The 27,381-nt window shown below is 44.8% G+C and overlaps 3 protein-coding genes across 3 annotated transcripts in view; all 3 read left to right on the top strand.

The window, feature by feature from the left end:
- Positions 1-12,584, top strand: part of NOTCH2 (notch receptor 2) — a 168,785-nt gene extending 156,201 nt beyond the window's left edge. The window contains exons 25-34 of the mRNA XM_034654188.1: positions 286-791; positions 2,105-2,452; positions 3,228-3,370; positions 3,567-3,777; positions 4,213-4,309; positions 5,967-6,135; positions 6,786-7,087; positions 8,065-8,212; positions 8,857-8,954; positions 9,881-12,584. Of these exons, the coding sequence (XP_034510079.1) occupies positions 286-791; positions 2,105-2,452; positions 3,228-3,370; positions 3,567-3,777; positions 4,213-4,309; positions 5,967-6,135; positions 6,786-7,087; positions 8,065-8,212; positions 8,857-8,954; positions 9,881-11,269 (3,411 nt within the window). The 3' untranslated portion in view covers positions 11,270-12,584. The remainder of the gene's footprint in view (positions 1-285; positions 792-2,104; positions 2,453-3,227; positions 3,371-3,566; positions 3,778-4,212; positions 4,310-5,966; positions 6,136-6,785; positions 7,088-8,064; positions 8,213-8,856; positions 8,955-9,880) is intronic.
- Positions 12,585-14,628: 2,044 nt separating this feature from the next.
- Positions 14,629-27,381, top strand: part of REG4 (regenerating family member 4) — a 65,713-nt gene continuing 52,960 nt past the window's right edge. The window contains exon 1 of the mRNA XM_002928393.4: positions 14,629-16,865. The gene's annotated coding sequence lies outside the window, so the exon portion shown is untranslated. The remainder of the gene's footprint in view (positions 16,866-27,381) is intronic.
- Positions 21,494-24,905, top strand: ADAM30 (ADAM metallopeptidase domain 30). The gene has a single exon (XM_002928400.4). It carries the CDS (start codon positions 22,328-22,330, stop codon positions 24,530-24,532), a length of 2,205 nt encoding a protein of 734 aa, XP_002928446.1. The 5' UTR covers positions 21,494-22,327; the 3' UTR covers positions 24,533-24,905.

Below are 27,381 nucleotides of genomic sequence, written 5' to 3'. Positions count from 1 at the left end.
GCTTATAGATACAATGTCATCTGAGTCTTATCCCACCTATGACCTATGGATTTAATTTCTGGAAGTAAGTTCTCAATGTGAGAGAATTCTACATTCATCCCATGGAACCTTCATCTCTGACCTTAGGTTAACTTGAAGAGGCCTTTTCCTAGAATGTGGTACAGGAGGCTGTGTGGAGGGATCTTAGCCATGTGTCTAATCTTCATCTTTCTAGAGGTGTGGCAGAGAAGGGTTTGGGAGGAAAAACGAGGCCCACTGTCCTCATTTGTTCACTGATTTCCACAGGGATTCTCCGGGGCAAGATGCCAGAGCAGCTGTGGACAAGTGAAGTGCAGGAGAGGGGAGCAGTGTGTGCACACGGCCTCAGGACCTCGTTGCTTCTGTCCCAACCCCCAGGACTGCGAATCAGGCTGTGCCAGTAGCCCCTGCCAGCATGGGGGTAGCTGCTATCCTCAACGCCAGCCTCCTTACTACTCTTGCCAGTGTTCTCCACCATTCTGGGGCAGCCACTGTGAACTTTACATGGCCCCCACCAGCACCCCTCCTGCCACGTGCCTGAGCCAGTACTGTGCCGACAAAGCTCGGGACGGTGTCTGCGATGAAGCCTGCAACAGCCATGCCTGCCAGTGGGATGGGGGTGACTGTTCCCTGACCATGGAAAACCCCTGGGCCAACTGCTCTTCCCCACTTCCCTGCTGGGATTACATCAACAACCAGTGTGATGAGCTGTGCAACACAGCCGAGTGCCTTTTTGACAATTTTGAGTGCCAGGGGAACAGCAAGACGTGCAAGTAAGGGTCCAGGGTCCCCAGAAGCTGAGGGAGACTATCACTAACACACCTCAGTTCCTCGTTCTTGCTCCTAACCACTCCAGGGCTTCAGCCCAAGCTGCCTCTGCTTTCCAGACTCGTGCCCTGAGGCCCTCTTCTTGGTGTTAGCCTTGCCCCATCGCACGCTGCCCTGTGCTCTCCCTTGCTGACAGAGGTCCAAGAATGCTCATGCACGGCCACCCTCTCTCTGCCTCTCTCTGCCTCCTCACCTGCTGCTCTCACGACCTCCTAGGGGAAATAACTTTTGGAAGTGGTATTACCCATTCCCAGACAGCCTCTCACATAACCTGCCTGCAGGATGAATGGAAAGGTCTGTACCTCTCTCTGTTCACCTCATTCCTTTCTTTTAGACGGGGTTTCCCCATCTAGATTTATCAGGAAGCATAAGACGGATCAGGTCACTTAACCCTCCTGGTCGTCACTATGGCAGGTACAAGGTGCTTTATGGTTAAATAGTAGCTTTCCTTGTAGCCATCCCATTTGATTTAACCTCAGTGAGCTTTCAACAACCTTATGAGGCATAGGTACTGTTAATGGTCTTTCACAGGTGAGACCTGGGAGGTTAGAGAACTTGCCAGAGCACATACAGCTATTGCTGACTCCCAAGCTCTTCATTGAGCCAGTGTGGCAAGTTGTACCAATGGCATAACTATCAAGGGGTGGGAGTAGGGAGGAGAGTGGAGATGAAATGGTCTGTGCATCGTTTAGATTTGGGGACTCAATTTCCTTTTCCCGGTATTTGAAAGAGGCTGTGTGTGCTCTGGCACAGATTTAAATCTGGTCTCCTGTATGGAACACATCTGTCCCCACCTGCCTTCCAGAGCTAAGATTCAGTCGTGTTTGGGAAGGAAATGGGCCTTATTGACATGGTCCTCTGTAGAGCCTTGATGGTTCAGTTCCTGGAGGCACCTTTTACTTCCAGAAGCTCATTGTTAACTCACTAGGGATAGCGGATAAAAAAAGAGAGGATGCATGTACCTGGTTGATTTTTGTTTCAGGTAAGCAGCTTTGCTTACAAATCTGACTTAACAAGATTACCAGCTGCCTGGGGGGCTGTAAGCCATGGAGCATAGGGAGCACTCACTGATATTGAGTGCTGTAGATGATATGCACTCTATGCTGTTGGGGATAGGAGATTTGACAAAGGGACCTGATGTGGGCCACAGAAGATAGGTGGGAAAAGCCGCAGTAGTTCCAAGTAGAAAACCAAATAGCACTGCAGTCTATTCTGAACTGTTCCCTTGTTCTCTCCCTCTTCTGCTTCCCCTGCCTAGGTATGACAAATACTGTGCAGACCACTTCAAAGACAACCATTGTGACCAGGGATGCAACAGTGAGGAGTGTGGCTGGGACGGGCTGGACTGTGCTGCTGACCGGCCAGAGAACCTGGCAGAGGGGACCCTGGTTATAGTGGTGCTCATGCCTCCGGAGCAGCTGCTCCAGGACGCCCGCAGCTTCTTGCGGGCACTGGGCACCCTGCTCCATACCAACCTGCACATTAAACGGGACTCGCAGGGGGCACTCATGGTCTACCCCTATTATGGTGAGAAGTCAGCTGCCATGAAGAAGCAGAGGATGACTCGCAGGTCCCTTCCTGGTGATCAAGAGCAGGAGGTGGCTGGGTAGGTTTTTGGTTTCTAGACTTCTTAAGCTTAATTTTTCTTAAAGCTTATAAAGCTAAGTACTTTGATACACAGAAGTTGTAACTGAACCTATAAAAATGCAGAGCTCAGACAAGTAGGACAGCCCACCAAGTACAACAAACCCATTATGCCAGTACGTGTGTTTAAGGGTAAAGGTTTGCCTTGGCCTTGGTGTCCTGAGAGGTGTGTTGGAGCAAGCAGAAGGCAGGATGTCAGGGAGGCCTCCTCAGATCCCAGAGTCCATAACCCTTTGCCATGATCGCCTCAGATCCCTTTAGTACTGACTCTTCTTTTATAGTACTCACTGCCTTCTGTTCAAGGCTCTGTGTTTATCATAGAAGTCTATGTAATAATCTTGAATTGTTCTGTCACTGCACCCCACTATTTGTTGCTGTATCCCACAACTTTCGACTCTGTAGCTAGCTAGGATCCAGATGTAGAGACAGAGGAGAATAAGGACCAGCTTTTTCCGCTTTCCTCGCTTCGTCTTGTGTTGCCTCAGTCAGAAGGCGCAGACTCAGCCAGGCCAAGGAAGGTGAGACATAGTCCAAGTGGGAATTAGTGGTTAGGATCTGAAGGGACAGAATCTTAATTTCTGAGATCTTTCGGAGGCACCATCACAGAGCTGGAGAGCCCAATGCTGAAGGTGAGGAAGGAAGGCTCGTGTAATCCTTTTTACTTCACTTGCTTAATTGACACCCTTCTGTTTTACTCACCATTTCCCTTTTTCCTCTTTTCCCTTGGCATCCCACAGCTCTAAGGTATTTCTGGAAATTGACAACCGCCAGTGTGTTCAAGATTCAGACCAGTGTTTCAAGAACACAGATGCAGCGGCAGCTCTTCTGGCTTCTCATGCCATCCAGGGGACCTTGTCCTACCCTCTTGTGTCTGTCGTCAGTGAGTAGCGCTGGTGTTAAGGGGAAAGTTTGGGGCAGGGGAGGCATTACTTGGCAGTGAGAAAAGGGCACACTTTTCAATGTGCAGCTCCCTTTCTCAGGGCTGGTGAGGTCAGTCAGTCCATGCCTTCTAAATGAATTTGGTGCTAATATTGAGAGGTTTATTCAGCACTTTCCCTGTCCCTCTGCACTTCCAGGTGAATCTCTGACTCCAAAACGCACTCAGCTTCTCTATCTACTTGCTGTGGCTGTTGTCATTATCCTGTTTATCATCCTGCTGGGAGTTATCATGGCGAAACGAAAGCGCAAGCATGGCTCCCTCTGGCTGCCTGAAGGCTTCACCCTTCGCCGAGACTCCAGCAATCACAAGCGTCGTGAGCCAGTGGGACAGGATGCCGTGGGGCTGAAGTAAGATGGTTTGCCAACAAACTACTAGTCACAGTAGTAATAAGCCAGGGACAAATCAAAAAGGAGATCTTGTCGATTTATAATTTTAACTTTCCAGCTCTGGCTACACCACATTACCACACTTGACCATGATTCTGAATTCCTGCTGAGTGACTATGAAATAATAGAGTCTGGATGCTTCTATTTGGTACATGTTCAAGTGGTGGTGCTCAGCTTCTTTGCTGAGGCACACTTTTGATGTAAGCTCTTGATCCATGGGAAAGGAAAGGGTGTTTACTCAGGCAGTGGGATATAAGATACTGCCCATCCTTCCTGGGCCAAGGCCCCTGAAAGTCTTTTTGAGGGTAGCCATGGAAAAAGTATTAAAAACCATTATATTTGTTTATGATATAACTTCTGCTCTTGTTTTTCCTCTTCTTAATATTGTCCTATCAGAAATCTCTCAGTGCAAGTCTCAGAAGCTAATCTGATTGGTTCTGGAACAAGTGAACATTGGGTTGATGATGAAGGGCCCCAGCCAAAGAAAGCCAAGGTAAGCTGGTCGTGGTAGAACCACCATTGTCAGCCATTATCCGGTCACATTTCAGATTTCTGTCCTTTGGTATCTAGAGTGTCCCAAATGGGAGAAAAGGGTGGTAGTCTTTATAGCTGCCCAGACAATGGCTACCCCCGGTTGTCGTGAAAGGCAGAAATCATTAGCCTTGGGTTTCCTCCATATGTGTTTCAATAAGAACTGTTTAAAAGTAATGAAAAAGGGAAGAAGAATGGGGGTAAACAGAAGGGGGAATGAACCATGACAGACTGTGGACTCTGGGAAACAAACTGAGGGCTTCAGAGGGCAGGGGGGTGGGGGAATGGGATAGGCTGGTGATGGGTATTAAGAAGGGCACGTATTGCATGGTGCACTGGGTGTTATATGCAAGTAATGAATCATCGAACTTTACATCAAACACCAGGGATGTGCTGTATGGTGACTAACATAATATAATAAAAAATATTATAAAAAGTAAATAAATAAAAATAAAAATAATGAAACAAACATGCTTCCTTCCTTAAGAATCATGCTGATGATAGCCAGATAAGGACTGATGTGTATAAATAGCGATTTCCCTTATGGCTAAGTCTCTCCCTTATCCTCTCTGGATACTCCTGGAAAGGAAGGTGCAGTTCCACAGTGAAGAAAGGCAGTGACCATTGAGTTTGGAGGTTCTGCTGCATCTTGAGCCCAGGAAATTAAAACCATGTAGAAGTAAGAGGTGGATCAGGCTGAAGCTGGTGTGAAAAAGGAGACAGTCCATCCGTAGCTATACATGGCTGGGTTATGCACATGTCCATGGTATTCTAAAGCAGCTTGAAGATATGCATGTTTAAGGAATACAGGGATACAATACCAGATGATGGTTAAGAACATTGCTTTAGTTACAATCAGAATTGGATTCAGATCCAAGACTCTGCTACTCGGTAGCTAGAAAATTCCTTAACTTCTTTGTACCTAATTATCATTATCTGTAAAATAGGGAGTTGTTGTGAAGATGAAATACGGCAATACGTGTGAAGCATCCTACCCGTTTTCTGTCACAGTAAATATTCAATAAAGGGTAGCCGCTTTTTAAATTATAATAGTAATTATTGCCCAGCAAATATTTCCCTGGGTGCTTGCTATGCGCTGGGCACTGTGTTAAGTACAGGGAGGTGGTGTTGAGAAGGCTTGTTTCCTGTTTTCATGAACCTTACCATCTAGTGGTAGAGACTGTCATGTGAACACATAGTTAAGTGGAGGTAAGCAGAGGGTGCTTTTTGGGACCTACCAGAGGAATTAAAGTTCAATTCTATTTCAAGGGTAGGTAGAAGTTAGACAAAGACTTGGGAGAGGACATGGCAGACAGAGGGGACAACCCAGGCAAAAGTCCAGAAACAAGGAAATGGTGCTTTGGGGATCTGTAGATAGCATATTTGGTAGGCGAAATAGATGGCATGTTAAGGCTGAAGCCTGGAGTTTGGGATGGGGAGGTTGGGAGAGTTGTACAGATGGCACAGGAGAGGGTGACAGGAACCACTTCCAGCTGGTGTGGATGATGCCTAGGAGGGTGTAGTAGGAGAGACGTGGGTAGAAGACTCTGGACTAGCTCCTTGTCCTCAGTTCCTAATGGTGGGCCAGGTCAACAGGGAGCATTGTTTTCCCCTGTCAGGCTGAAGATGAGGCTTTGCTCTCAGAGGAAGATGATGCCATTGATCGACGTCCATGGACACAGCAGCACCTTGAGGCTGCAGATATCCGCAGGACACCATCGCTGGCGCTCACTCCTCCACAGGCAGAGCAGGAGGTAGACGTGCTAGACGTGAACGTCCGTGGCCCAGGTCAGCACCTGCAAGCCTCCCCCCTTCCACCTGCCATGCCTGCCCTTGGCTCGGTGTTGTGCCTGTGCTTGCTCCACTTGGTGATATGCCCCCTGCCAATTGCACAGACTAAATCAGCATGAGGAAATGAATGCTTAGGGAATGCAGGCATGCAGAAATTATAAACCTATGTGAGAAGAAGGGAAGGAATTCACATTGCCTCTCATACAGCATGCTTGGGAATAGATAGGCTGATTATATGGGAAAAGTTTATTAGGATAGAGAAATAATATCCCAAAGCAGAAGGTTAGAAAATTAGTTTAGTTGATACCTTAGTGCATATCATTCTGTTAATAATGGACATTTTAAAAATGTGGCCCAATTAAAAACACAGTGCTTAGGAACTTAAACAGAAAGACTTATTTAATTTAGAGGAGAGCCCCAGCTTAAAAAGACTCTTATTTTCCCATTACTCTTCACAGAAAGAACATTATCAGAGGAAAAGTAGGTGGCAGATGTAAAACTAATTGCCAATTATCACAAGACCCCCAGAATTTTTTTTTTCCCATAAGAATAACTTTATTCAAACGAACTACTCTAACAGTTGGGCTAATTGAACATTAATGTTCTTCTCCTCCTTGAGTACATTTTGGAAAATTCCTTTCTTATAGATGGGTGCACCCCACTGATGCTGGCTTCTCTCCGAGGAGGCAGCTCAGATATGAGCGATGAAGATGAAGATGGAGAGGACTCTTCTGCCAACATCATCACAGACTTGGTCTACCAGGGTGCCAGCCTGCAGGCCCAGACAGACCGGACCGGTGAGATGGCACTGCACCTTGCGGCCCGCTACTCGAGGGCTGATGCTGCCAAGCGTCTCCTGGATGCAGGTGCGGATGCCAACGCGCAGGACAACATGGGCCGCTGCCCTCTCCATGCTGCAGTGGCAGCTGACGCCCAGGGGGTCTTCCAGGTAAAAAACAGGAGTAGGGGGGCACCTGGGTGGCTCAGCTGTTAAGCGTCTGCCTTCGGCTCAGGTCATGATCCCAGGGTCCTGGAATTGAGCCCTGCATCAGGCTTCTTGCTCGGTGGGAAGCCTGCTTCTCCCTCTCACACTCCCCGTGCTTATGTTCCCTCTCTGCTGTCTCTCTCTGTCAAATAAATAAATCTTTAAAAAACAACAACAAAAAAACAGGAGTAGGGCTGGTTCCTCATGGTTTTATAATGTTTCCTCTTTGCTAAGGCACTTAATATCTGATTACATTCATTCAAAAATTCTTTGAGAGAATAGGGCTGGTGGTGGAGTCATGCTTGCTGGATGGGAGAGCAGGAAAAGAATGGCAGCAAACTGACCTAACTCTAACAGTCAGATAGCGATAGAGTCAACAGCAGATCACACTGCTTTTCCGATTCTTAATCACTGTCCTTTTTGATGTGCCAAAATGCCTCCCAAGTGAATAGATCAGAGGGGAGAAGTACCTGTTCTGAAGCTTTCGACTAGTGTCAGCTTCTCCCTGTAGATTTATCTAGCCATATGGACTTGCAGCTGCTCTTGGTGGTTTTCTTGACATGAATTTGTAGTGTATTCCTTGTTGCCCTTTTATTTTACCCTTGTGAGGAAACGGGAAGCATTCTGATTCATCTTAAACTATACACCATAATTGAGGTTGTGATATATTCCCACATCCCTCCTTTCTTTAGAAAGTAGAAGGCATCACTTTCCATGAGCCATTGTCTCTTGAGCACCCATTTGTTCATTCATTCATTCATTCATTCATTAATATCTATTGATTGAGGATGATAGAATCTTGGACACAAAGATAACAAGCATTCCCTGCCCTCCAGGTAACTTACAGTGTAGCATCAGCTCTGTCACTCTTGTTTCTTCTCTTAGCTTCATTATTTTCTTTTATCTGGTGACTCTCTTTTCTGTACTTTCTCATCTTCTAGATTCTGATCCGCAACCGAGTAACTGATCTGGATGCCAGGATGAATGATGGCACTACACCGCTGATCCTGGCCGCCCGCCTAGCTGTGGAGGGAATGGTGGCAGAACTGATCAACTGCCAAGCAGATGTGAACGCAGTGGATGACCATGGTAGGGCCGAGAGGCAGGGAGCTGGACTCTTGCCTGCAAAGCATGCCTCTTCGGGGAGAATCATTACACGATCCTTGAAGAACTGTCCCAGATTTTAATCCACTGTAGATTCTTTCATTCGTTTGTTCCTCCTTTCAGCATTTTGAGTTTAGAGAACTGAGCTGGTGGGAAATCCATAGACAAAGAGGGGAAGGGACTTTAAGTGAGGGTTCTTGGATCTCAAAGCCAGTCTGTGAAAGGCTTGCCTCTGTAGGTTCCCAGACATATCATGCTCGATATGAGGACTTGTGAACTGACTTCACTAGAGGGGTATGGGCAATATCTTAAATAGACATTCTGGTGTGTGATAAATAGGTTCTTATCCTCAGTGTGGGGTTCTGTCATGTGGAGGACGTGGGTACCATAGACAAATGATCCTTTTACCCACATGTCTTCTGAAGGCTAGGCGGCCTGTATTAAAGTATTTCTAGAACAGAAAAATAAGATAATACTTTGGTTTTTTTCTCATGGGCCCCCACAGATAACTGGCTTGCTACTCTCTGGGAAGTTCAACATTTCCTTGTATAAGTCATGATGCTTCTTTATACTGGGAGTAGGACATGTCCCTTTACTCTGTCTGCTTGTAAAAATGTTTTTCCCTGCAGGGAAATCTGCTCTTCACTGGGCAGCTGCTGTCAATAATGTGGAGGCAACCCTTTTGCTGTTGAAAAACGGGGCCAACCGAGACATGCAGGACAACAAGGTACAGTCTGGGCTCTGAGCTGGAGGGCAGACTTAGCAGTGCCTCAGGTGATGAAGCCTTCCCTTCTCTCCTTTAACTCCTCCTGTGTTGAGCTGAGACAAAGAGGGACGCAGGTTGGACAGAAACTGGCTCCAAAGAGCTCAAGGGCAGGGCATTGGGCTCACCCAGGGACGTGTCAGGAGTGAGCCCTCTGCCTCCGCAGTATTCAGTCTGAAGCCGGCCATCCTATAAATAACGTCAGTGTAGCCTTCTCTGCCTTTCTGTTCTTTGACGTTGCTCTTTCTCCTGTTCTCTGTTCTGCTCATGCTCACTTCCTTTTCTCTCGTTCATTTTCATTTTCTTTGCTGTGGCTCTTGTTTTCTGTTCTTGGGCACTATGGGTGTTTTCCTGTTTGGTTTTCTTCCTCCGAGTCTTAGGTCATGTTTCCCCTCTCTTGCTCATCTTATCTTGTGTATTTCCTCTTTTCCCTTATTTTAATTCTTTCTTGAACATGTTTTGTTTCCTTTTGCTTTTGCTTTCCCTTATTTTCCTGCTTTAGGTTCTTCCCCTCCTACCTTTCTTATTTCTAACTCCTTTTCCTCTTAGAATCCTATTTTCATAAGCTCATTGCTCTTTTAAGCAAATCTCTGGCTCAGAGGCATGCTTTATTTCACATATTCCCAACTAAGGAGATATCGCCCTCAATAGGGCAAAATTGATTCTTGGGGAAGGGTGAAATAATCTTACTCTTTTTATGTATAAAGCCACAGATATCCAGTCAGTACACAGGCAGATAGACATTTTATCTGTGGTATTAAAATTTCATATAGTGAGTCAGTTAGAAAAAAAATGTCTATGGGGTTGATAATAACAAAAAGTTCGAGAAACACTAGCATATTCTCAAGAGTGTTGCTAATTTTAATGAGCTCTGTGGGCCTTTTCTGTAGGAAGAGACACCTCTGTTTCTTGCTGCCCGGGAGGGAAGCTATGAAGCAGCCAAGATCCTGTTAGACCATTTTGCCAATCGGGACATCACAGACCACATGGATCGTCTTCCCCGGGATGTGGCTCGAGACCGCATGCACCATGACATTGTGCGCCTCCTGGATGAGTACAATGTGACACCGAGCCCTCCAGGCACTGTGCTGACTTCTGCCCTCTCACCTGTGATCTGTGGGCCCAACAGATCTTTCCTCAGCTTAAAGCATACCCCAATGGGCAAGAAGCCTAGACGGCCCAATACCAAGAGTACCATGCCCACTAGCCTCCCTAACCTTGCCAAGGAGGCCAAGGATGCCAAGGGTAGTAGGAGGAAGAAGTCTCTGAGTGACAAGGGTCAGCTGTCTGAGAGCTCAGTGACTTTATCCCCCGTTGATTCCTTAGAATCTCCTCACACATATGTTTCTGACACCACATCCTCTCCAATGATTACATCCCCTGGAATCTTACAGGCCTCGCCCAACCCTATGTTGGCCACTGCTGCCCCCCCTGCCCCAGTCCATGCCCAGCATGCACTGTCTTTCTCTAACCTGCATGAAATGCAGCCTTTGGCTCATGGGGCCAGCACTGTGCTTCCCTCAGTGAGCCAGCTGCTGTCCCACCACCACATTGTCCCCCCAGGCAGTAGCAGTGCGGGGAGCTTGAGTAGGCTCCATCCTGTCACTGTTCCGGCAGATTGGATGAACCGCATGGAGATGAATGAGACCCAGTACAATGAGATGTTTGGTATGGTTCTGGCTCCAGCTGAGGGCACGCACCCTGGCATAGCTCCCCAGAGCAGGCCACCTGAAGGGAAGCACATAACTACCCCTCGGGAGCCGTTGCCCCCCATTGTGACTTTCCAGCTAATCCCCAAAGGCAATATTGCCCAACCGGCTGGGACTCCCCAGCCTCAGTCCAGCTGCCCTCCTCCTGTTGCAGGCCCCGTGCCCACCATGTACCAGATTCCAGAAATGGCTCGTTTGCCCAATATGGCTTTCCCCACTTCCATGATGCCCCAGCAGGATGGGCAGGTTGCTCAGACCATTCTCCCTGCCTATCATCCTTTTCCAGCCTCTGTGGGCAAGTACCCTACACCACCTTCACAGCATAGTTATGCTTCCTCAAATGCTGCTGAGCGAACACCCAGTCACAGTGGTCACCTGCAGGGTGAACATCCCTACCTGACACCATCCCCAGAGTCTCCTGACCAGTGGTCAAGTTCATCACCCCACTCTGCTTCTGACTGGTCAGATGTGACCACCAGCCCTACCCCTGGGGGTGCTGGAGGAGGTCAGCGGGGACCTGGAGCACACATGTCTGAGCCACCACGCAGCAACATGCAGGTTTATGCATGAAAGAGTGCCTCCAGTGTAGGGACAGAACTGGCTATTGTAAATGCTGCTGAGGAACAAATGAAGGTCATCCGGGAGAGAAATGAAGAAATCTCTGGAACCAGCTTCTGGAGGCAGGAGAAAGAAGATGCTTTTATCTTTTAGATAATGCAAGGGAAGCAATTTTGTCAGCTTCACTGGGTATCTGCAGGAATTGGGGTTGGGGAACATGGCTCCTTTTAATCTCTTACCCATCAAGCCAAGTTTGTGGAAATGCAAAACGAGTATAAGACTTGGGACCATGTTTACTCTTTTCTATTTGGAGAAAAGAATGGATGCCTGTCATAGCCCAGACATTCTTGCAGCTTGGACTGCATTTTAAGCCCTGGGGGCTTCTGCCATATCCATGGGAAGATTCTACAGTACGGCCCTGTTGGAAATTGTACCCTGGAATTCTGCCTACATTGACCTGTTTCATCTTATCTTCCTAGGAAATTCTTTTGACTTCATGTGGTGCTTTAGTTTTTGCACCTCTCTGTGGTTGTGCACCCCTGCCCCCACCATGTTTGAGGGCAAGACCTTTGTACTTTTAATCATTCCTGCTCTATAAAGCAACTTCAGCCTCCTTTTTCCTCTTTTCCCAGTGTCCCCAGGAGTATCACAGGGTTTGCTTTGGTTATGGTTCTCAGCATACATCTTTCAAGTATGTTTCTTTAGAAGACGGATCTATTGCATTCTCCTACATATTATTCCTACAAGAGGAAGGGGAGCAAGAAAGTTTTCTTTTAACCTATTCTGGGGGATAGAAGACCCTTTCAAGAGACTGCACCTTAATTCTCTTGCTTGCATGTAGGGTTTTAGATAAACCTTACCAGGAAGAAGGATGAGAATTGGGTGTTTCTCCATTTGTGGGCCTAGTAAGTGTGAAGTTTTATTGTTGGCAGTGCAGGTACTATGACCCCCTTAAAAAAAAAAAAAAAAGATTTGAAGTGTTGGAATGACTAAGAGATAAGCTAACTCATGTGAGAAGCGGTTACCCACTGTCAAGTCCCTTTCCTTCCTGCCCAGCATTCCACTGATGGCCCCTGCGAAACAAATTTGTTCCCAGATCTCAGAACCCCTGGCCCGCTTCACTCACCCTTCCAGCAGGGGAAGCTAGCCTTAGCTGTTGAGCCCCTCCTCCCAGATATCTCCATAGAAGAAAGTGTATCTCAAATGATGCTCCCTTGCCACAGAGAACTGAACTCTGCTCGGCTCAAGGGACCCCATAACAGCTGCGTTCCTTTTGTGGGGGGGGGTTGCAGTCTCCATCCCTTGAGTCCGTTTCTGACCACACCCCTGCTCACCAGTCTTCCCTCCACACCATGTGCTCTGAGTTTTCAGTGCACCCAAATAGGTTCTCGCTGAACACAGGAATTTTCTCTGTTCAAGGACAGGAAGCAGAAAGCCGGCCTAGTTTTCTAGGGTCCAAGCCAGCCCTGTAAGGAAGTTGGAACCATGAGGCAGCCTTTGCTATGTTTTTGCTACCATTCCTTTTCCTTCATGGCAGTCATGACATTCCCTTTTAGGCAACTAACATAGAAACTTATGGGGACATTTTCCTTTCCTAGAGTCACCTTCTAGATGATGATGGATAATGAAAGACTTACTCTTTGTCATGCTCATGCTCAGATTGTGATTATGTTATACTTGAGTCTGCTCTCTATATTTGTGGTCTTGGCACCTTCTGTGACCCTCTGTCAAGGGCAGAAGCATTCTATTCAATACTGGAAATAGGAAAATAGTTTTCTTCCTCTTCTCCCTGAGTCAGCTAATAGTTGGTCCTGTGACCACACTGTCATCTGTACCTGGTGCTGTGATGTCATGACACCTGGGAAGTCAGTTTTGCTGGGCCATTTGGTAGGTATTGATAGGCGAATTTCCTACTCTGTTTCGGTTTGGGTGACAGTCTTCATTCCTGCCTTCGCTAGGAATGCTCAGCAGAGCATCCCACTTAACCTGATTTATCTGTCTGTGGCCCCATATGGAACCCCTCTGTGTCTGTTAACTTGCAGTCTGCAAATGTTTTGGGTGTTGTTTTTTTTTTTCAGTCCTGCCCAAGTTCATTGAACCAACAAAAATAATTAGTTCTGCCCCAATATAAGCAGACTGTTGATTCTGTATCTTATTCTGTCATGTGCAGCTCTGCCAGCCCTTTTGTAGCATGTGACATTTTATCTTCTGAATGGTGACTCTCTACCTTGGACCCATTGTTATTTCACAGATGGGGAGAACCTCATGGACCACTATGGACGCCACCACATCTGCCCTCTCTGTCATCCTGTCTCATCCCCACTTCCTGAAAGTATCAGCCTCTGACTCAACAGCTTGTCTCCTCTATAACCTCCTCCCTCCCCAACCACAGTGTAGGTCTAACTTGTTTCTCCTTCTTGGGATCCTTTGGGTTTGAGGGAAGGGACTGTGAAAGCTGCCATTACAGACAACAGGCTTCAGTGATGAAGAGGAAGACACTGCCTTTCAACCATTTATCAATCCCTTAGATTTTAAGAACCCTTGAGTTGTATAGTGCCTAATAAAAGAGAAGGTGAGATGGAGAATCACTTTCTGAATTAGAGACTAAGTTTTTATAGAACATATCTTTTATGCCATGTATAGGTCACTGCCCCCCATTTTTGGTTTATTTTTATTTTTATAAATTCTTCCTTTGAGTCCTTTTCTGTCCACCTTTGGGGATAGATTTTTCTGTTTGTTTCTTCTGTTTTGTGTTAAGCATCATTTTCTGACTTACATGATGGTGAGGGAGGGAAAGGTGTAAGGGAAAGAGAGTGAAAGACTTTGATGTAAGCAATCAGCCATAATGTTCAAGCCCATTATACCATCTTATTACATTTGCTGGTACACAATTCTTGCATAGAAAGAACCAAAGGTATAACGTTTTGTTGGCAGGCAGTTTGGAGATTTTGGTTTTAACCAACACATTGAATGTATGATGCCTATTTGAGAGGACACGATTATATGACCTGACGCTCCCACTTGTAATCATTTGGTACTATGACTCCTTCCTTGTGTACATTTCTCTTAAAAGTGATATATCTGTTTGTATGAGAAACCCAGTAACCAAGAAAAATGACTGCATGTTCCTAACTATGACATAGTAAGGAAAATGCACAATGTTTTTACTTTTCAAAGTTTCATTCTAAAGTAGTTAAGATGAAATTTATATGAAAGCATTTTTATCACAAAATAAAAAAGATTACATGTCAAGCTCTGTGGCATTGCAGTTTTTATTTTCCATTCCTGTGTCCCTGGTCTTGCAATGATATACCTGATGATGTGAGAATTTGCTGAGAGAGATAATTTTCTTTTCATTCTGAGTCCCACAAAGCCCAGCACTAGGTATCTTTTTTTCTTTCTCCAGTGATTGCAAAGAAATGCTTTTGAGGAAAAAACTTCTGTCAAACAGGAAGCATCACAAGACAGTCACTTTTCTGTGCGCTAGTTGGTGACAAATAACACACTTGCTCAGGACAGGGTGCCTTCCAGTGGAGATGGAGAGTGTTTGCTAAATTGAATTGCCAAAATTGACAAGTGGGGTATAACTAATACTGATGGTGCTGTTACCTAAGCTGTTAGCTTGCAATATTATTCCTCAAAGTAAATTTTTATAGAACTTAGTATATACAATTCTTTAAAATAGTATTTTGCATATAAATAGGTTACCAAGTTCCTTTATACATTTACTTGTAAAAGTCAATCAGGGAGACAATTGAACACAAATATTTGACATTGGTGATATTTATGGCATTAACCGTCTTGTATCAACTTTAGTATTGAGTTTATTTCCATATTCTGTTAGCTTTGCAGAAACTTCTGAACCACACATATGTAATTTTAAATGGTAGAAGTATTTGTTTAAATGACTGGAAATACTACGATATGCTTCAATTAAAAAGTTGAAGCATTATTCAAGATCTGCACAAATAGGTTTTAACAACTGGGTTAGGTTTTAGAACATATTGGTGATCCTGAGAGCATTGTATGTTCATATAAAACACATTTAAGTCTTCATGTTAGGTTTTGTAATGGCGTAAAAGGAAAATGAATTTGAGAGCTAAGGAATGGTTTGCCCAAGTCCGGTCCTCTGGAGGCTGGTATCTCAGAGCTGGACTTGTCTCCTCAGACAATTTAGGAACTAAGACTTGCCGGAAACTGCTTTCATGGATCTGAGCTGCAGGCTGCTAGCTTGCTTGCCATGTCCTACCTGTGGCAATTGCAAGCCTACAAACCGAGCCCTCGATTGTGGCGGAAGGATCCAGGCCTCTCCCAACCGTGAAATCTAAGGAGGGAGGGCAGGGCTGGAGGCCAAGGGCTACCCCATCACACAGCTGGAACAGTAGGCTTGGACACCAGGCTACAGTCGTGCCGGGGAGGGACTGCTGCTTCCCTCAGTCTTGCAGCCCAAGGAGAGGCGGCTGAGGTCTTCTTTCCAAACACGATGGATACAGCAACCACCCTTAATGCCTGCACACAGTCCAAGATGTGATGGGCAGTGGGGGAACTGAGCTTGCTCACTGCCTCTGCTTCTGCAACCTCTCCCAGTAAATACCGCTCTGAGCCGGCTGTGCGTGTCCTCAGCCTTCATCTCCTCATCTGCCTGACAGTGCTTTGAAGATGAAATGAGAATCAGGTGCTTGCAAAAGCCCTGAAGAGAGAGGGTGTATGTGAAGTGTGTGAGTAGGTGAGGAGGTGTAGGTGTGTGAGTGTGTGTGAAACAGAAAATACAGCTCTTCTTTTGACTTTTGGCTTAGCAAAACACAAAGACATTTACAGCAGTCACGTCCTGCCTGCCAAGTGTGGGCCAACTCCAGTCGGGATACAAGAGGACTACTTAGGAAGCGTGCATGGGTGAGCTGCAGGGGAACTCTTGGCGGCGGTGCAGAAAGTGCTGGCTAGCACAGCAGAGGTACCACTACTGGGTCCAAAGGGAGGAGGCCGGGAGAGGTTACTAGAACCTGGAGAGAGATCTGTGGACAAAGTTACCTCACGAAGAGCTGAGACTTCTGTCAGGGGTGAATCCCAGGCCCCTTCACGGGGAGGAAGCCAGGGAATGAGAACTCTGATCTCATTCCCCACCCAACTCCCACCCAGACTTTCTATCTGCTGAAGATGAAGGGAAGTCTGGAAACACAGGAGCCTGTGGAATTCAATCCATTGATACGTGTCAGCTTCCTGGGGGTGGAGAGCTTGGTGGAGAAAGGAAGAGAGTGGACCTGCGGATGCAAACCTATCCTTATGCAAAACATTCTCCTGACAGCACATTTCTAAGAAAGTTCTACTGGCAGCCTGTCATTGATGTGTCAAAGCAGGAAACACAAAGTAAAAAGAATTATGTATTGATAATCCTGACTCAACTTCTTTTCCTAATCTCCTAGTGTGTTTCTTCACCACTTTGGCTTGGAGTACTCAACATGAAGACAACCAGCAGTAGGAGGGACAGATTATGCTACCTCCTCTCGGTGGAATACTACACAGAAATGAAAAAGAAAACACGCAACCATATGAAGAATTGTCATTGACGTAATGTTGAGCAAATTAAGTCAGACACAGAAGAATACATTAGGTATGATTCCATTATATACATTCAAGAAAAAGAAACTAATGGCAAATAAGGATCGGAATACTGGATATTCTTCTGGGAGAAGGGTCTTGACTGAGGAGAGGGCAAGAAAAATTTTGCTGGAGTCTAAAAATATCTTGACCTGGATGGTGATTGCATAAATGTATACATACGTACAGTTTTGTAGAAAGTACACTTAGGATTTGTGCATTTTACTCAGGTAAATTGGACTTCAATAAAACATATATATAATAACTGACAGAAATGTATAAACACCTAGAATAAAAGTTATAATATGTAATTATATATTTTACATCGTAAAATGCTAATTATCATATTTGTTTCAGATGTTTAACAATGATATACATATAATGAAGACTCCAGTATTTCCCTCTCGTTCCATTTCCCTCCCTTTCTTCCTCCCTCTTTCCTTTACCAGTCACTTGATTTCATAAATTTGGTTTGTGGGGATTATTTTATTCTTAAAAACATTGTTATTTGCAATAGCTAATCCATGAAAGAAATATATTTTCAATGCAACTGTATAAAATGTGGGATTGCATAATTGCCAACTTGGTTATGTGAGTGAGGTGAGCCAGCTGTTGGCTAGCTGGGTGGGAGTTCTGGAGGCCAGCTGGATAATCTGTCTCTGGCTGGGTCCTGGCTACTATTTGCTACTACCCAGTGGCGCTTGTCTGCCTCAGTACAAATATGTTTGGGGTTGAGTCTAGGTTCTGTAATCTGGCTGGGATTTGCAAGAACTTCCCTTCAGATTATCCCCTGCTTCGTATGCCTATTACAGAAACTTTGGGTCAACCAAGTATGGGCTACGGGGACCCAGCTCCCGTTTCTCTGTCATGGAATTGTCTCATGTTTCTCTATTTCTCTCCACTTCCTCTCTTCCGTGTCCACTTTCTCTGTACTCTTAGAAAAGGTTTAAGAACATGGACTTGGCAGAGGATGGACACCAATATCAGAATCTGTGTTGCTGTGTTTATTATAGGGCTTTGCATATAAGAATTGGAAAGGAGGAAGAGAAGCTGTCTACATCTGAGGTTAATAAGACAACCCAAGAAAACTTACTGAAATGCTTAACCATTAGAAATTCAGTGAATCAAATGATGTAAAATTAATTCATACAGAAACCTCTGTTACAAACAAAAACCAATTGGGGGATGTATTTGAAGAGAAGATCACATTTATAATAGCAAACACACATACCAATAACCTTTAAAAAATTACTAACTGCAAATACTACCAAATATACCTACTCCTGACAACTTGAGTGGCTGTCACCTCCTTCACAATTACAGCTTTAACTCTGCTCTATTCTTCCCACCTGCTGGATAAAAATCATACATATATCTGATCACACCTGCCACCTGAATAAAATTCACTAAGATACTCAAGACGTTGAACCCATCTCAATATCACCCAACACGAGTGCAGTTTAAGCCCTGCCCAACACCCACTTCCACATGCCCACATCTCCCCCCTCTGTGCAGTTTTCCCTGCAGCAAAGAGCAGCAGTAACTCCATCTTTGTTTGGTTAGCTGGGGTGCTTCTGGTGGCCTTTGACGGACAGACATCAACAGAGGTCTGTACTGAAACTCCAACCCAGAAAGAATCCCATTTTCACACCCTGTTATACACAGAGCACTGACTGTGACAGTGAGTGCTCATGAATCCATTTTAAGACTACCTGAAACCTTCACAAAATGTGCACGTAGATGAAACCATGCTAAAATCTGAGTTCCAGAGAATCAGTATTATATAGACAGGTACCTCTGAACATAGAAACTAGAAACAGAACTAAAATGTAACCAACAGCCTTATGTGTATGAAGAATTATAAAACTTATAAATCAGTTATCAATACAAATATAAGTTAGAAAATATTTAGAAATAGGGCAAAATACTTATCAAATAATAGCTCTACTTTTTAAAAATTTATTTTATCATTTATTTTTTTAAGACTTTATTTGAAAGAGAGAGAGAGAGAGAAAGCAAAGCAGGGGAGTAGGGGTAGAGAGGGAGAAGCAGGCTCTCCTCGAGCCCGACATAAGGACATAAGGGCTCCATTGCAGGATCCTGGGATCATGACTTGAGCCAAAGGCAGAGCCACCCCTGTGACTCAGCACCACTACTTTTGAAACGCTAATTGCTAAGACTTAGGGAAAGAAATTCAAGTTCTAATGATGAACTTACAGATTTATTTCCTTTGAAGTCAAGTATAATGCAGATGCCCCTCTCACATGTTCTATCCAACTTGGTCTGGAAGTCCTAGTTCTGGCCAGGAGAAATGGAAAGTCATTGCTTACAGACCATTTCATAAAAAGTCCAAGAAACAAGAAGCTGTTGCCATTAAAGAGGACAGGAGAGAGTTGTTTTGTTCTGTTTTGTTTTCAACAGAATCTTTCCTGTTAGTGATTATTGACTCAACCGAATGGTGAAAGAAATCACATGTATTCTGGATGTCGGATACAGGAGTCTACCAACCCATGTCAGCTGAGAAAAACTGGGATGTTGGGAGCTATGGATTTAGGGGCCTCTGCTGACCTAATGGAGAACACTGGAAAGAAAAAAATGTATTCAGCCATTCCTTCTGTGCCTCAGGAAGAATCATCCTGAATTCACATAGTCCTTGTTCCTTGTCCCAGCCTCAAATATCTGTGTGAGAGCCAAGAGAGAGCTAACTAGAATTCTGTAATCGTTCCTCTCCTGACTGGCAGGTCTAATTCCTCAGGGCAGACTGTGTTGATTATCAGTTCATTGCCTCTTATCTCTGAAATCATCCCTTCTACCTGCTCTGTAAAAATGCGTATGAGACCTTTAAATATGTTTGCTTTGCTAGCTGGCACTATGTTAAGCTTTATCAGTAGAGGGTGCTAGAGAGATCTTGTAGAAGTAAGAGGTTTTCCTTCTGAGTTCCAGGGACTCGCTAGTTAGACTTCCCCTGCAGTGTAAGGAGCTTCCCAAGTGCCAGGCTCCTAAGGGCTGGCAGCTTCTCCAGCACCCAGCGTCTGCAGTGTATGGCAGCCAGAGACAGCCAGCAGCCATTGCAATGCCAGGCAGTCCCTTTCCCCGGGGGGTTTTATAGCAGAATGTATTCGAGGTCCCCGGTGAGATGTTGTTCTGAACAACTTTCCCCAGTGCGCTAGAGTGCCTCAGTGAGACGCCTTCCTGTGAACAGCCTCTCCAGCACATTGGAGGTTGGAATTATGGCAAGATCCACCAGAGTGCTGCCTCACTGACTTTTCTGCCATTCAGCATCCAAGGCTGTGGCATCTAACAAGATCTGATCTCAGCCCTAGAAGGAGGGTAGCTTTTCCTGCATGGCCTATTTCACCCCTCAGGTTGGTAGGTCTACTACATTATATAATATATTGTATTATATTTTATTTTATATATTTTTTACATTATACCACATCTTATTACAGTCTTGCGTATTTGCTGTATTAAGTATTCTATCCACAATTCCAATATTCTTTAGAATTCTTTCTGCAGTTTACCAGCAAATCTCTTACTCCTCCAATTCCCTGTTCAAATTAATAATACTCTATATTACATTTCCCCCTTCAACTATGATATGGATTTTCTCTCCTGACTGAACCGAGACTGATACAGAAGGTAACTTTTGCAGAGAAATAAACATTGCTCTGTGTTGTACTTAGTTTTATCTGAGTATCAACAAGTCAGAAGCTCTTCATCTATAAAATTTTCTTTTAATAATCATTTTCCAAAAGGGACATAATGAATGAATGATGGACCCCTCAAAAACTTGGAGCTATTCTTAAAAAAAAAAAAAGACAGGAAGGGACAAATACATCGGTGCTATAAAATTTTATGATGTAAGTTAAAAAAATAGTAGTCATGATTAATCTACTGGCACTATCCCTTCAACAGTATCTTTATGACTCCAAGCTACTCTGTCAACCTAAAGATTAATGAAAGCAAATTTGTCTCATCTCAGAAAATAGACACAAATTTTTAGGTTATTAAAACATTTTTTTCATTGTGAAATATACACAGAAATGAGCATAAATTAAGAATGGTTTAACACATATGTACAGCAAACCCCAGTGGTGAAGACATACACCACCACCACCTCCAGCACTCTAGAAGCTACGTGCACCATGCCCTGCCCCTCCCTCATCCACTCCTGATTACAGCCCCTTCTGCTCATCCTAGAAGTAGGGTTGACGGCTCACCCTCACCGTTCGGGTAATTATTTCCTTGATTTATTTTACCAACAATGCATGTATCCCTAAAAGTAAAGTTTAATTTTGTTTGATGTAGATCTTTACGTTTATTTGTTTTTCTTTGTTTGTAATATTCATTCATATCGTGCATATAAATAACTCCCATACGTCATCTCTGTTGGGCAGTCACTGTTGATGGAATTCTGAACTGTTTCCAATTGGGAGAATGTTGCTGCTTGCATGTATCCTGGTAAATTTATGCACCCATTTCTGTAGGGTATATATCTAGGAGAGGACCTGCTGGATCACAGGGGCTGCATATTTTCAACTATATGAGATACTGCTGAACAGCTTTCTAACGTGGTTTAGCCTATTAAATTACCTCCAGAAATGTGTAAGAGTTGTTATCATTCTACACCCTCATCAAAATTTGCTATTGTCAGTCGTTTTAAAATAATTTTAATCCGTGGCCCTTTGTGGTCTCCTCCCTCACCCACCACTCATACTACAAACGTAACCACCGATTTGCCTTTCTCGGAGAACTCCTGGGCTTCTGCTCTCACAAGCGCATTCCTATTCCTAGATTCTCCCCCAGCTGCACACGCGCCCCAAATCCTGCTAGTCCCTGGCACCCAAGGACAAACAGCAGAAAGAGCCACCTGGCAAAATGAGCTGGAAACTTTCTCTTGCCGGAAGCCAGGCGCTGACCCCGGTAGGGGTGGGGATTAGACCCTTCGCTGATATTCTCCGGCGCGGCCGCTACCCTTGGCGGTACGCGAGCCCAGCGGAAAGCTGGGAAAGGTGTGACGTGCGGCGCGCGCAGTGCTTAGGAAGCATCTGACTCCCACCGATGGAAAACATCAGGTGTGTCCTAGGGAGTACAGAAACAGACTCAACAGCCCAGGATGTAGTGACCCTAGAACGAGATCTCGATTGTTCCTCCTTTTTCTCTATTCGTTCTCCTTTCTCCAGGCTGCTCTCTGCCCTTCCCCATCCCTCGTGCCAAGAGCCCTTCTTTCCTGTTTTATTCTCGAGCACCTTGCCCTCAGTTCTCCCTCGTGCGCCCAACGGCACCGCCCAGAAAACGAACTAGGTTCGTTCTGGGAATGTCACCTAGACTGAGCCTCGGGAGGCTGGGGGGTTCCTGCATACCCTGCCCGAGGAGCTCCGCACTTCGCGCTCCCGCGCCTCTAGCGGCCGCGCCTGGAACCTGACTCACTGGGGAGCTGCTGGGATTGACTCGCTAGGGCCACCCATCTGGGCCATGAGGTCAGTAAGGACCTTAATCCCCGAAGGCCTTTCTCTCCCCGTGCTCGTCCTGGTGGCGCTCCTGGTGGACGCTCTTGGCGAGGATTTACTTTTTCACCCTGAGTGGGGATTTGAGTCCTATGAAATCATCATTCCCAAGAAGCTGAGCTTCCGGGGAGGGCAGCAGGGTGCCGTCCAGCAAGTGTCCTACCTCCTGCAGGTCAAAGACAAGAAGTATGTCCTCCACCTCTGGCCCAAGAGGTTTCTATTGCCCCGAAATCTAAAGGTTTTCTCCTTCACAGAACAGGAGAAACTCCTGGAGGATCACCCTTACATACCCAGGGACTGCAACTACATAGGCTTGGTTGAAGGAACTCAGGATTCGGAAGCTACTTTAAGTACATGCACCGGGAGTCTCCGAGGCATATTGAAAATTGATGAGGAACGTTATCAAATCGAGCCCCTCAAGGCCTCTTCCAGCTTTGAACATGTCATGTATCTCCTGAAGAAAGAGGACAAATTTCAGAATCAGACCTGTGGCTTAACTAATGATGAACTAGAAAAGCAGATGGCTCGGAGTGAGGATATGGCGAGGCTTAGGGACTATCCTGGATCCTATAAGCATCAGAAGTACATGGAACTAGCCCTGGTCTTTGATCACAGTAGATTTTTGTTTTTGGATTCCAATCTTACTCGACTCATACAGGATGCCATTCTTTTGACTGGGATTATGGACACCTTCTTTAGAGATGTCAATATGAGGCTACACTTACAAGGTGTTGAAATATGGACACATGGCGACAAATTAAATGTTCAGCAAATGACTTCACAAGAAATTCTAAGCACATTTTTAAAATATCGTACAACAACCCTTTCTGCTCGGATTTCAGCAGATTGGGCACATTTGTATATTACAAGTGCTTTTATTCATAGTCTTGGATGGGCGTATATTGGAGGTGCATGTATGGAGAAGTACAGTGGATCAGTAAGTAGTTACACAAATCTAAATATCCTTGAAGCCAGCAGAATGTCTGCTCATGAACTGGGCCATGGTGTGGGAATGAGACATGATACAATGTATTGTCAGTGTAGGGGTAAGCAAACTTGTATCATGGGCACTGGGAGTAGCGGGTTTAGTAATTGTAGTTATATCGAATATTTTAATCACGTATATTCAGGAGCAGAATGTCTAAATAATATCCCAGGACTGGGTTATGTGGTGGAGAGATGTGGAAACAAAATTGTGGAAGGCAATGAAGAATGTGATTGTGGTTCAAGAGAGGACTGTAAAAAAGACAGGTGTTGCCAGCCGGATTGTAAACTCACACAAGGTGCCAATTGTAGCACTGGGCTTTGCTGTCATAACTGTCACTTTCGTCCACTTGGGTACATGTGTCGAAAGGAAGAAAACGAATGTGACCTTGCGGAGTACTGCAGTGGAATCTCAAGTTTCTGCCCGGATGACGCTTACAAGCATGATGGAACCATTTGCAAGAGTAACTCCCTTTGTTTCAAAAAGAGGTGCCATTCCAGATATACGCAGTGCCAAAACATTTTTGGACCTGACGCCAGGGAGGCTCCTGATCAGTGCTACCACGCAGTGAATTTAATGGGTGATCAATATGGGAACTGTGGTATTGTAGGAGTCCGTACCTACAAAGCTTGTACCAGGGAAAATGCAGTGTGTGGCCGGCTACAGTGTATAAACGTCAAGAGCATCCCTGAACTGCCAGACCATACGACCATCATCTCTACGCATCTGCGAGCGGAAAATCTCCTGTGCTGGGGGCTAGGCTACCACAAATCCATGATACCCATGGGAATACCTGACATAGGTGTCATAAGTGATGGCACCCCCTGTGGTTTTGACCGGCTCTGTGTGAACAGAACTTGCGTGCATATCTCCGTCTTGAACTTGGACTGTTTACCGAAGAAGTGCAACCACCGAGGTGTTTGCAACAATAACCAAAACTGCCACTGTGTCTATGGTTGGGCCCCTCCTTTCTGCGAGGACGTGGGGTATGGAGGGAGCATTGACAGCGGGCCCGCGAGACGCCTGAAAGAGGAGGTGCCCGCCCCGGTGCAGGTTGTGTCCATTATGTTAATGCGCCTTATTTTCTTAATCCTCTCCGTGATCGCTGTGTTTTTCAGGAGGCTGATAGAACAGTATATAAAACCCACACAGAGAGAAACACCACCAATTAACATTCAAAATAAATAATCCAAGGCAAAAAAATGTCAAGAACCCAAACAAGCAAGCAGGCGATCCACAGTCCTTGAAGAACAGAGCCGTGTATTGAGCAAGCTTACCTCTTAGCCCAACGGCACTTTGTTCTTCCAGTTCTTTTTTAGTATAATTTGCCTTCAAGCCTGGCTCGGCAAATAAATGATATTCTTGTTTGGGAAACAAATCAGTGCATTTTGCTTTCTTAGTGTTCACTTGCTCCTTCATTTGTGATCAAGTTTGGGACATCCTGAAAAGAATGGCCCCACGGCTTTTCTGAACCCTAAAGCTCTGAATATTGTTTCGCAGAATTGCATTGGTTTTCACGATAGAGTCCTGTGGCTCAGGATCCCAGCACACAAAGTGATTGTCTGCCTTTCCCTCTGCCTCCCTCAGGTGATCAGGGAGAACTCCGTGCTAGGGCCCCTGCTGACTGATACCTGTGGACTACCACTTTTATAAATAGAAAGCCATCCTTTACAAGGGGGTCCCTCAGGTCCTTCTTTTTCCCCGTTATGGTCCTTTTATGAGTCACTCCAGCTCTGCAGATGTGTGGTCTCTGACAGGCATTTGGGGCAATCTCAGTTGGGTGAAGGACACTAATCTACCATGACTCTTGCATTTCACCACAGTCTGTAAACGATGACAAGCCCTGGCAACGTCCTGGGGACAAGATTTACAACAAAGTTCTGTGCTTTGGGCTTGTGCTGGTAGGAGCCTGTCTTTTGTGAATGTGTGCTGAGGGGACACGTGGCCCTAGGTTTGCCACACCCCTAAGTAGAGCAGAGGAGGGTGGAGAACACCTTCCACCATGGACCCTCATGTCTGCCTCCAAATATTCTCGCCCCTTTGCCCGGTGCTAAGTGTGGGAGGAGGGGAGGACTAAGTGGCAGCTTTGGAGGCATCAGTGCTCACCTCTCATGCCCAGGGAGGATCTTATCCTTCCCAGACCTGTGTCAGCCCAAGAGTTTGCGGTCTTGCTCCAGGCCGAGCCTTACTGCTGTTGTCTTACCTCGCCCCCGTGCTCCCCTTTCCCCAAGTACCACTGCAGGCTCACTATCCTCACCCCCATCTCCTCTTTTCTCAGCCACATGTTCTTCTAACTGAAGAAGTTGCAGGAGGCTCATGGGAAAGAGTGGTCCCCTTGGATGCCTGGGGACTGTTTTTTAGTCAGAGGAGAACAAGAAAACCCTGATGGTGTGATGATTATAACTCTAACGTTTGTCAAGCTTGGTCATCCCCAGAAAACATCCTGAGAAAGCAAGGACATTGAGTTGTAGCTGGAATATTGACGATGATGGCTACCATCTACGGAGCGTGCACTCCGTGCCAGGCAGGGTTCTAAACGCCTCACATGTCTTTCTGTATTTTCACTCCTGAAAATAACTCTGTGTGGTATCTGTTATTATTTCCCCCTCTCCAATAGAGAAATTAAAGCACAATGAGGTGAAATAATCTGCTTAAGATGACGTAACTAATAAGTAATGGTATCGTTACAAGGAGTGTTATATATGTGGGCTCTTGAGAAGACCATGCTATTGCTGGGTGGGGTACCCTATAAATGTCAATCAGGTAGAGTTGGTTGATAGTGTTGTTTAAGGCTATGCTATCCTCGCTGTACTCAAGAACTACGACTCACTCTGCAAGTGAAGTTGTCTCTTTCTCCTTGACATTCCATCAGTTTGCAACATGTGCTTCGGAGCTGCCATCAGGTGCAAGAACTTGTGGGATTCTTATATCGTCTTGATGAACTGACCTCTTTATTAATCTGAAATGACTATCTGATTCTGGTAATAGGTCTTGCTCTGAAGTCTGTTGTAGCTGATATTAATACAGTCACTCCAACTTCCTTTTGACTACTGTTCGTATAGCATACACACCTTTTTCCATTCTTTTGTTTAAATATATTAGGATCTCCATATTTATAGTGACTTTCTAGTAGGCAACATATAGTTGAGTAGTTTTTAAAATCAAGGCTGACAATTTCTGCTTTTTAATTAATGGTTTGACCATTAATATTTAATGTGATTATTGAAAGAGATTTGAGTCTATTCACTTGCTATTAGTTTTTGGTTTGTCCCTTTTTTCCTTCCTTTTTTGAATTAAACTAGTATTTTTTTTTATAATTCCATTTCATCTCCTTTGGTTACTAGCCATAACTCTTCATTATTTTAATGGTTGTGCTAAGATTTGTAGTATATATCCTCAATTTATCACAATCTACCTTCTAGTGATGTTATGCCACTTCATACACACTACAAGAATCTTAGACTAATATGCTTCGATAGTTCCCCTCCTGGCCTTTATATCATTGCAGCATGCATTTTATTTTTACAAATGCCATAAACCCCACAATAAATCATTATTATTATTTAAATGTTCATCTTTTAATGAGATTTAAGTAATAAAAAGTATATATATACATATATATATATATATAATACCCATTTAGTTACCATTTCTGGTGCTCTTTCTTTTTTGTGTGGATCCAGATATCCATCTGGTATTATTTTCCTTCTGCTCAAAGATTATCCTTAAATTCTCATAGTGCACATCTGTTGGCAATGAATTATTCTAGCTTTGTATGTCTGTCTTTCACCTTTTTTAAAAAGATAGTTGTGCTGGGTATAGATTTCTAGGTTGACACTTTTGGGGGGGGTCTTTGAGTATTTAAAGATAACAATCGTCTGGTTGCTTACATTGTTTCCAGCAAGAAATCTGATGCTGTTTTACCTTTTTTTTCCTTGATAGGTAATATGTTTTTTTCTCCTACTTTTATTTTTATTTTTTTTTATAATTAATTTTATTTTATTATATTATGTTAATCACCATACAGTACATCCCGA

The sequence above is a fragment of the Ailuropoda melanoleuca genome, chromosome 2 (assembly GCF_002007445.2).
Source record: "Ailuropoda melanoleuca isolate Jingjing chromosome 2, ASM200744v2, whole genome shotgun sequence".
Lineage (NCBI taxonomy): Eukaryota > Metazoa > Chordata > Mammalia > Carnivora > Ursidae > Ailuropoda > Ailuropoda melanoleuca.
This window is presented reverse-complemented; position numbering and strand designations above follow the sequence as displayed.

What these genes read in the sequence shown, in the direction of transcription:
- ADAM30 (XM_002928400.4), top strand. Translation starts at nt 22,328, where the DNA reads ATGAGGTCAGTAAGGACCTTAATCCCCGAAGGCCTTTCTCTCCCCGTG.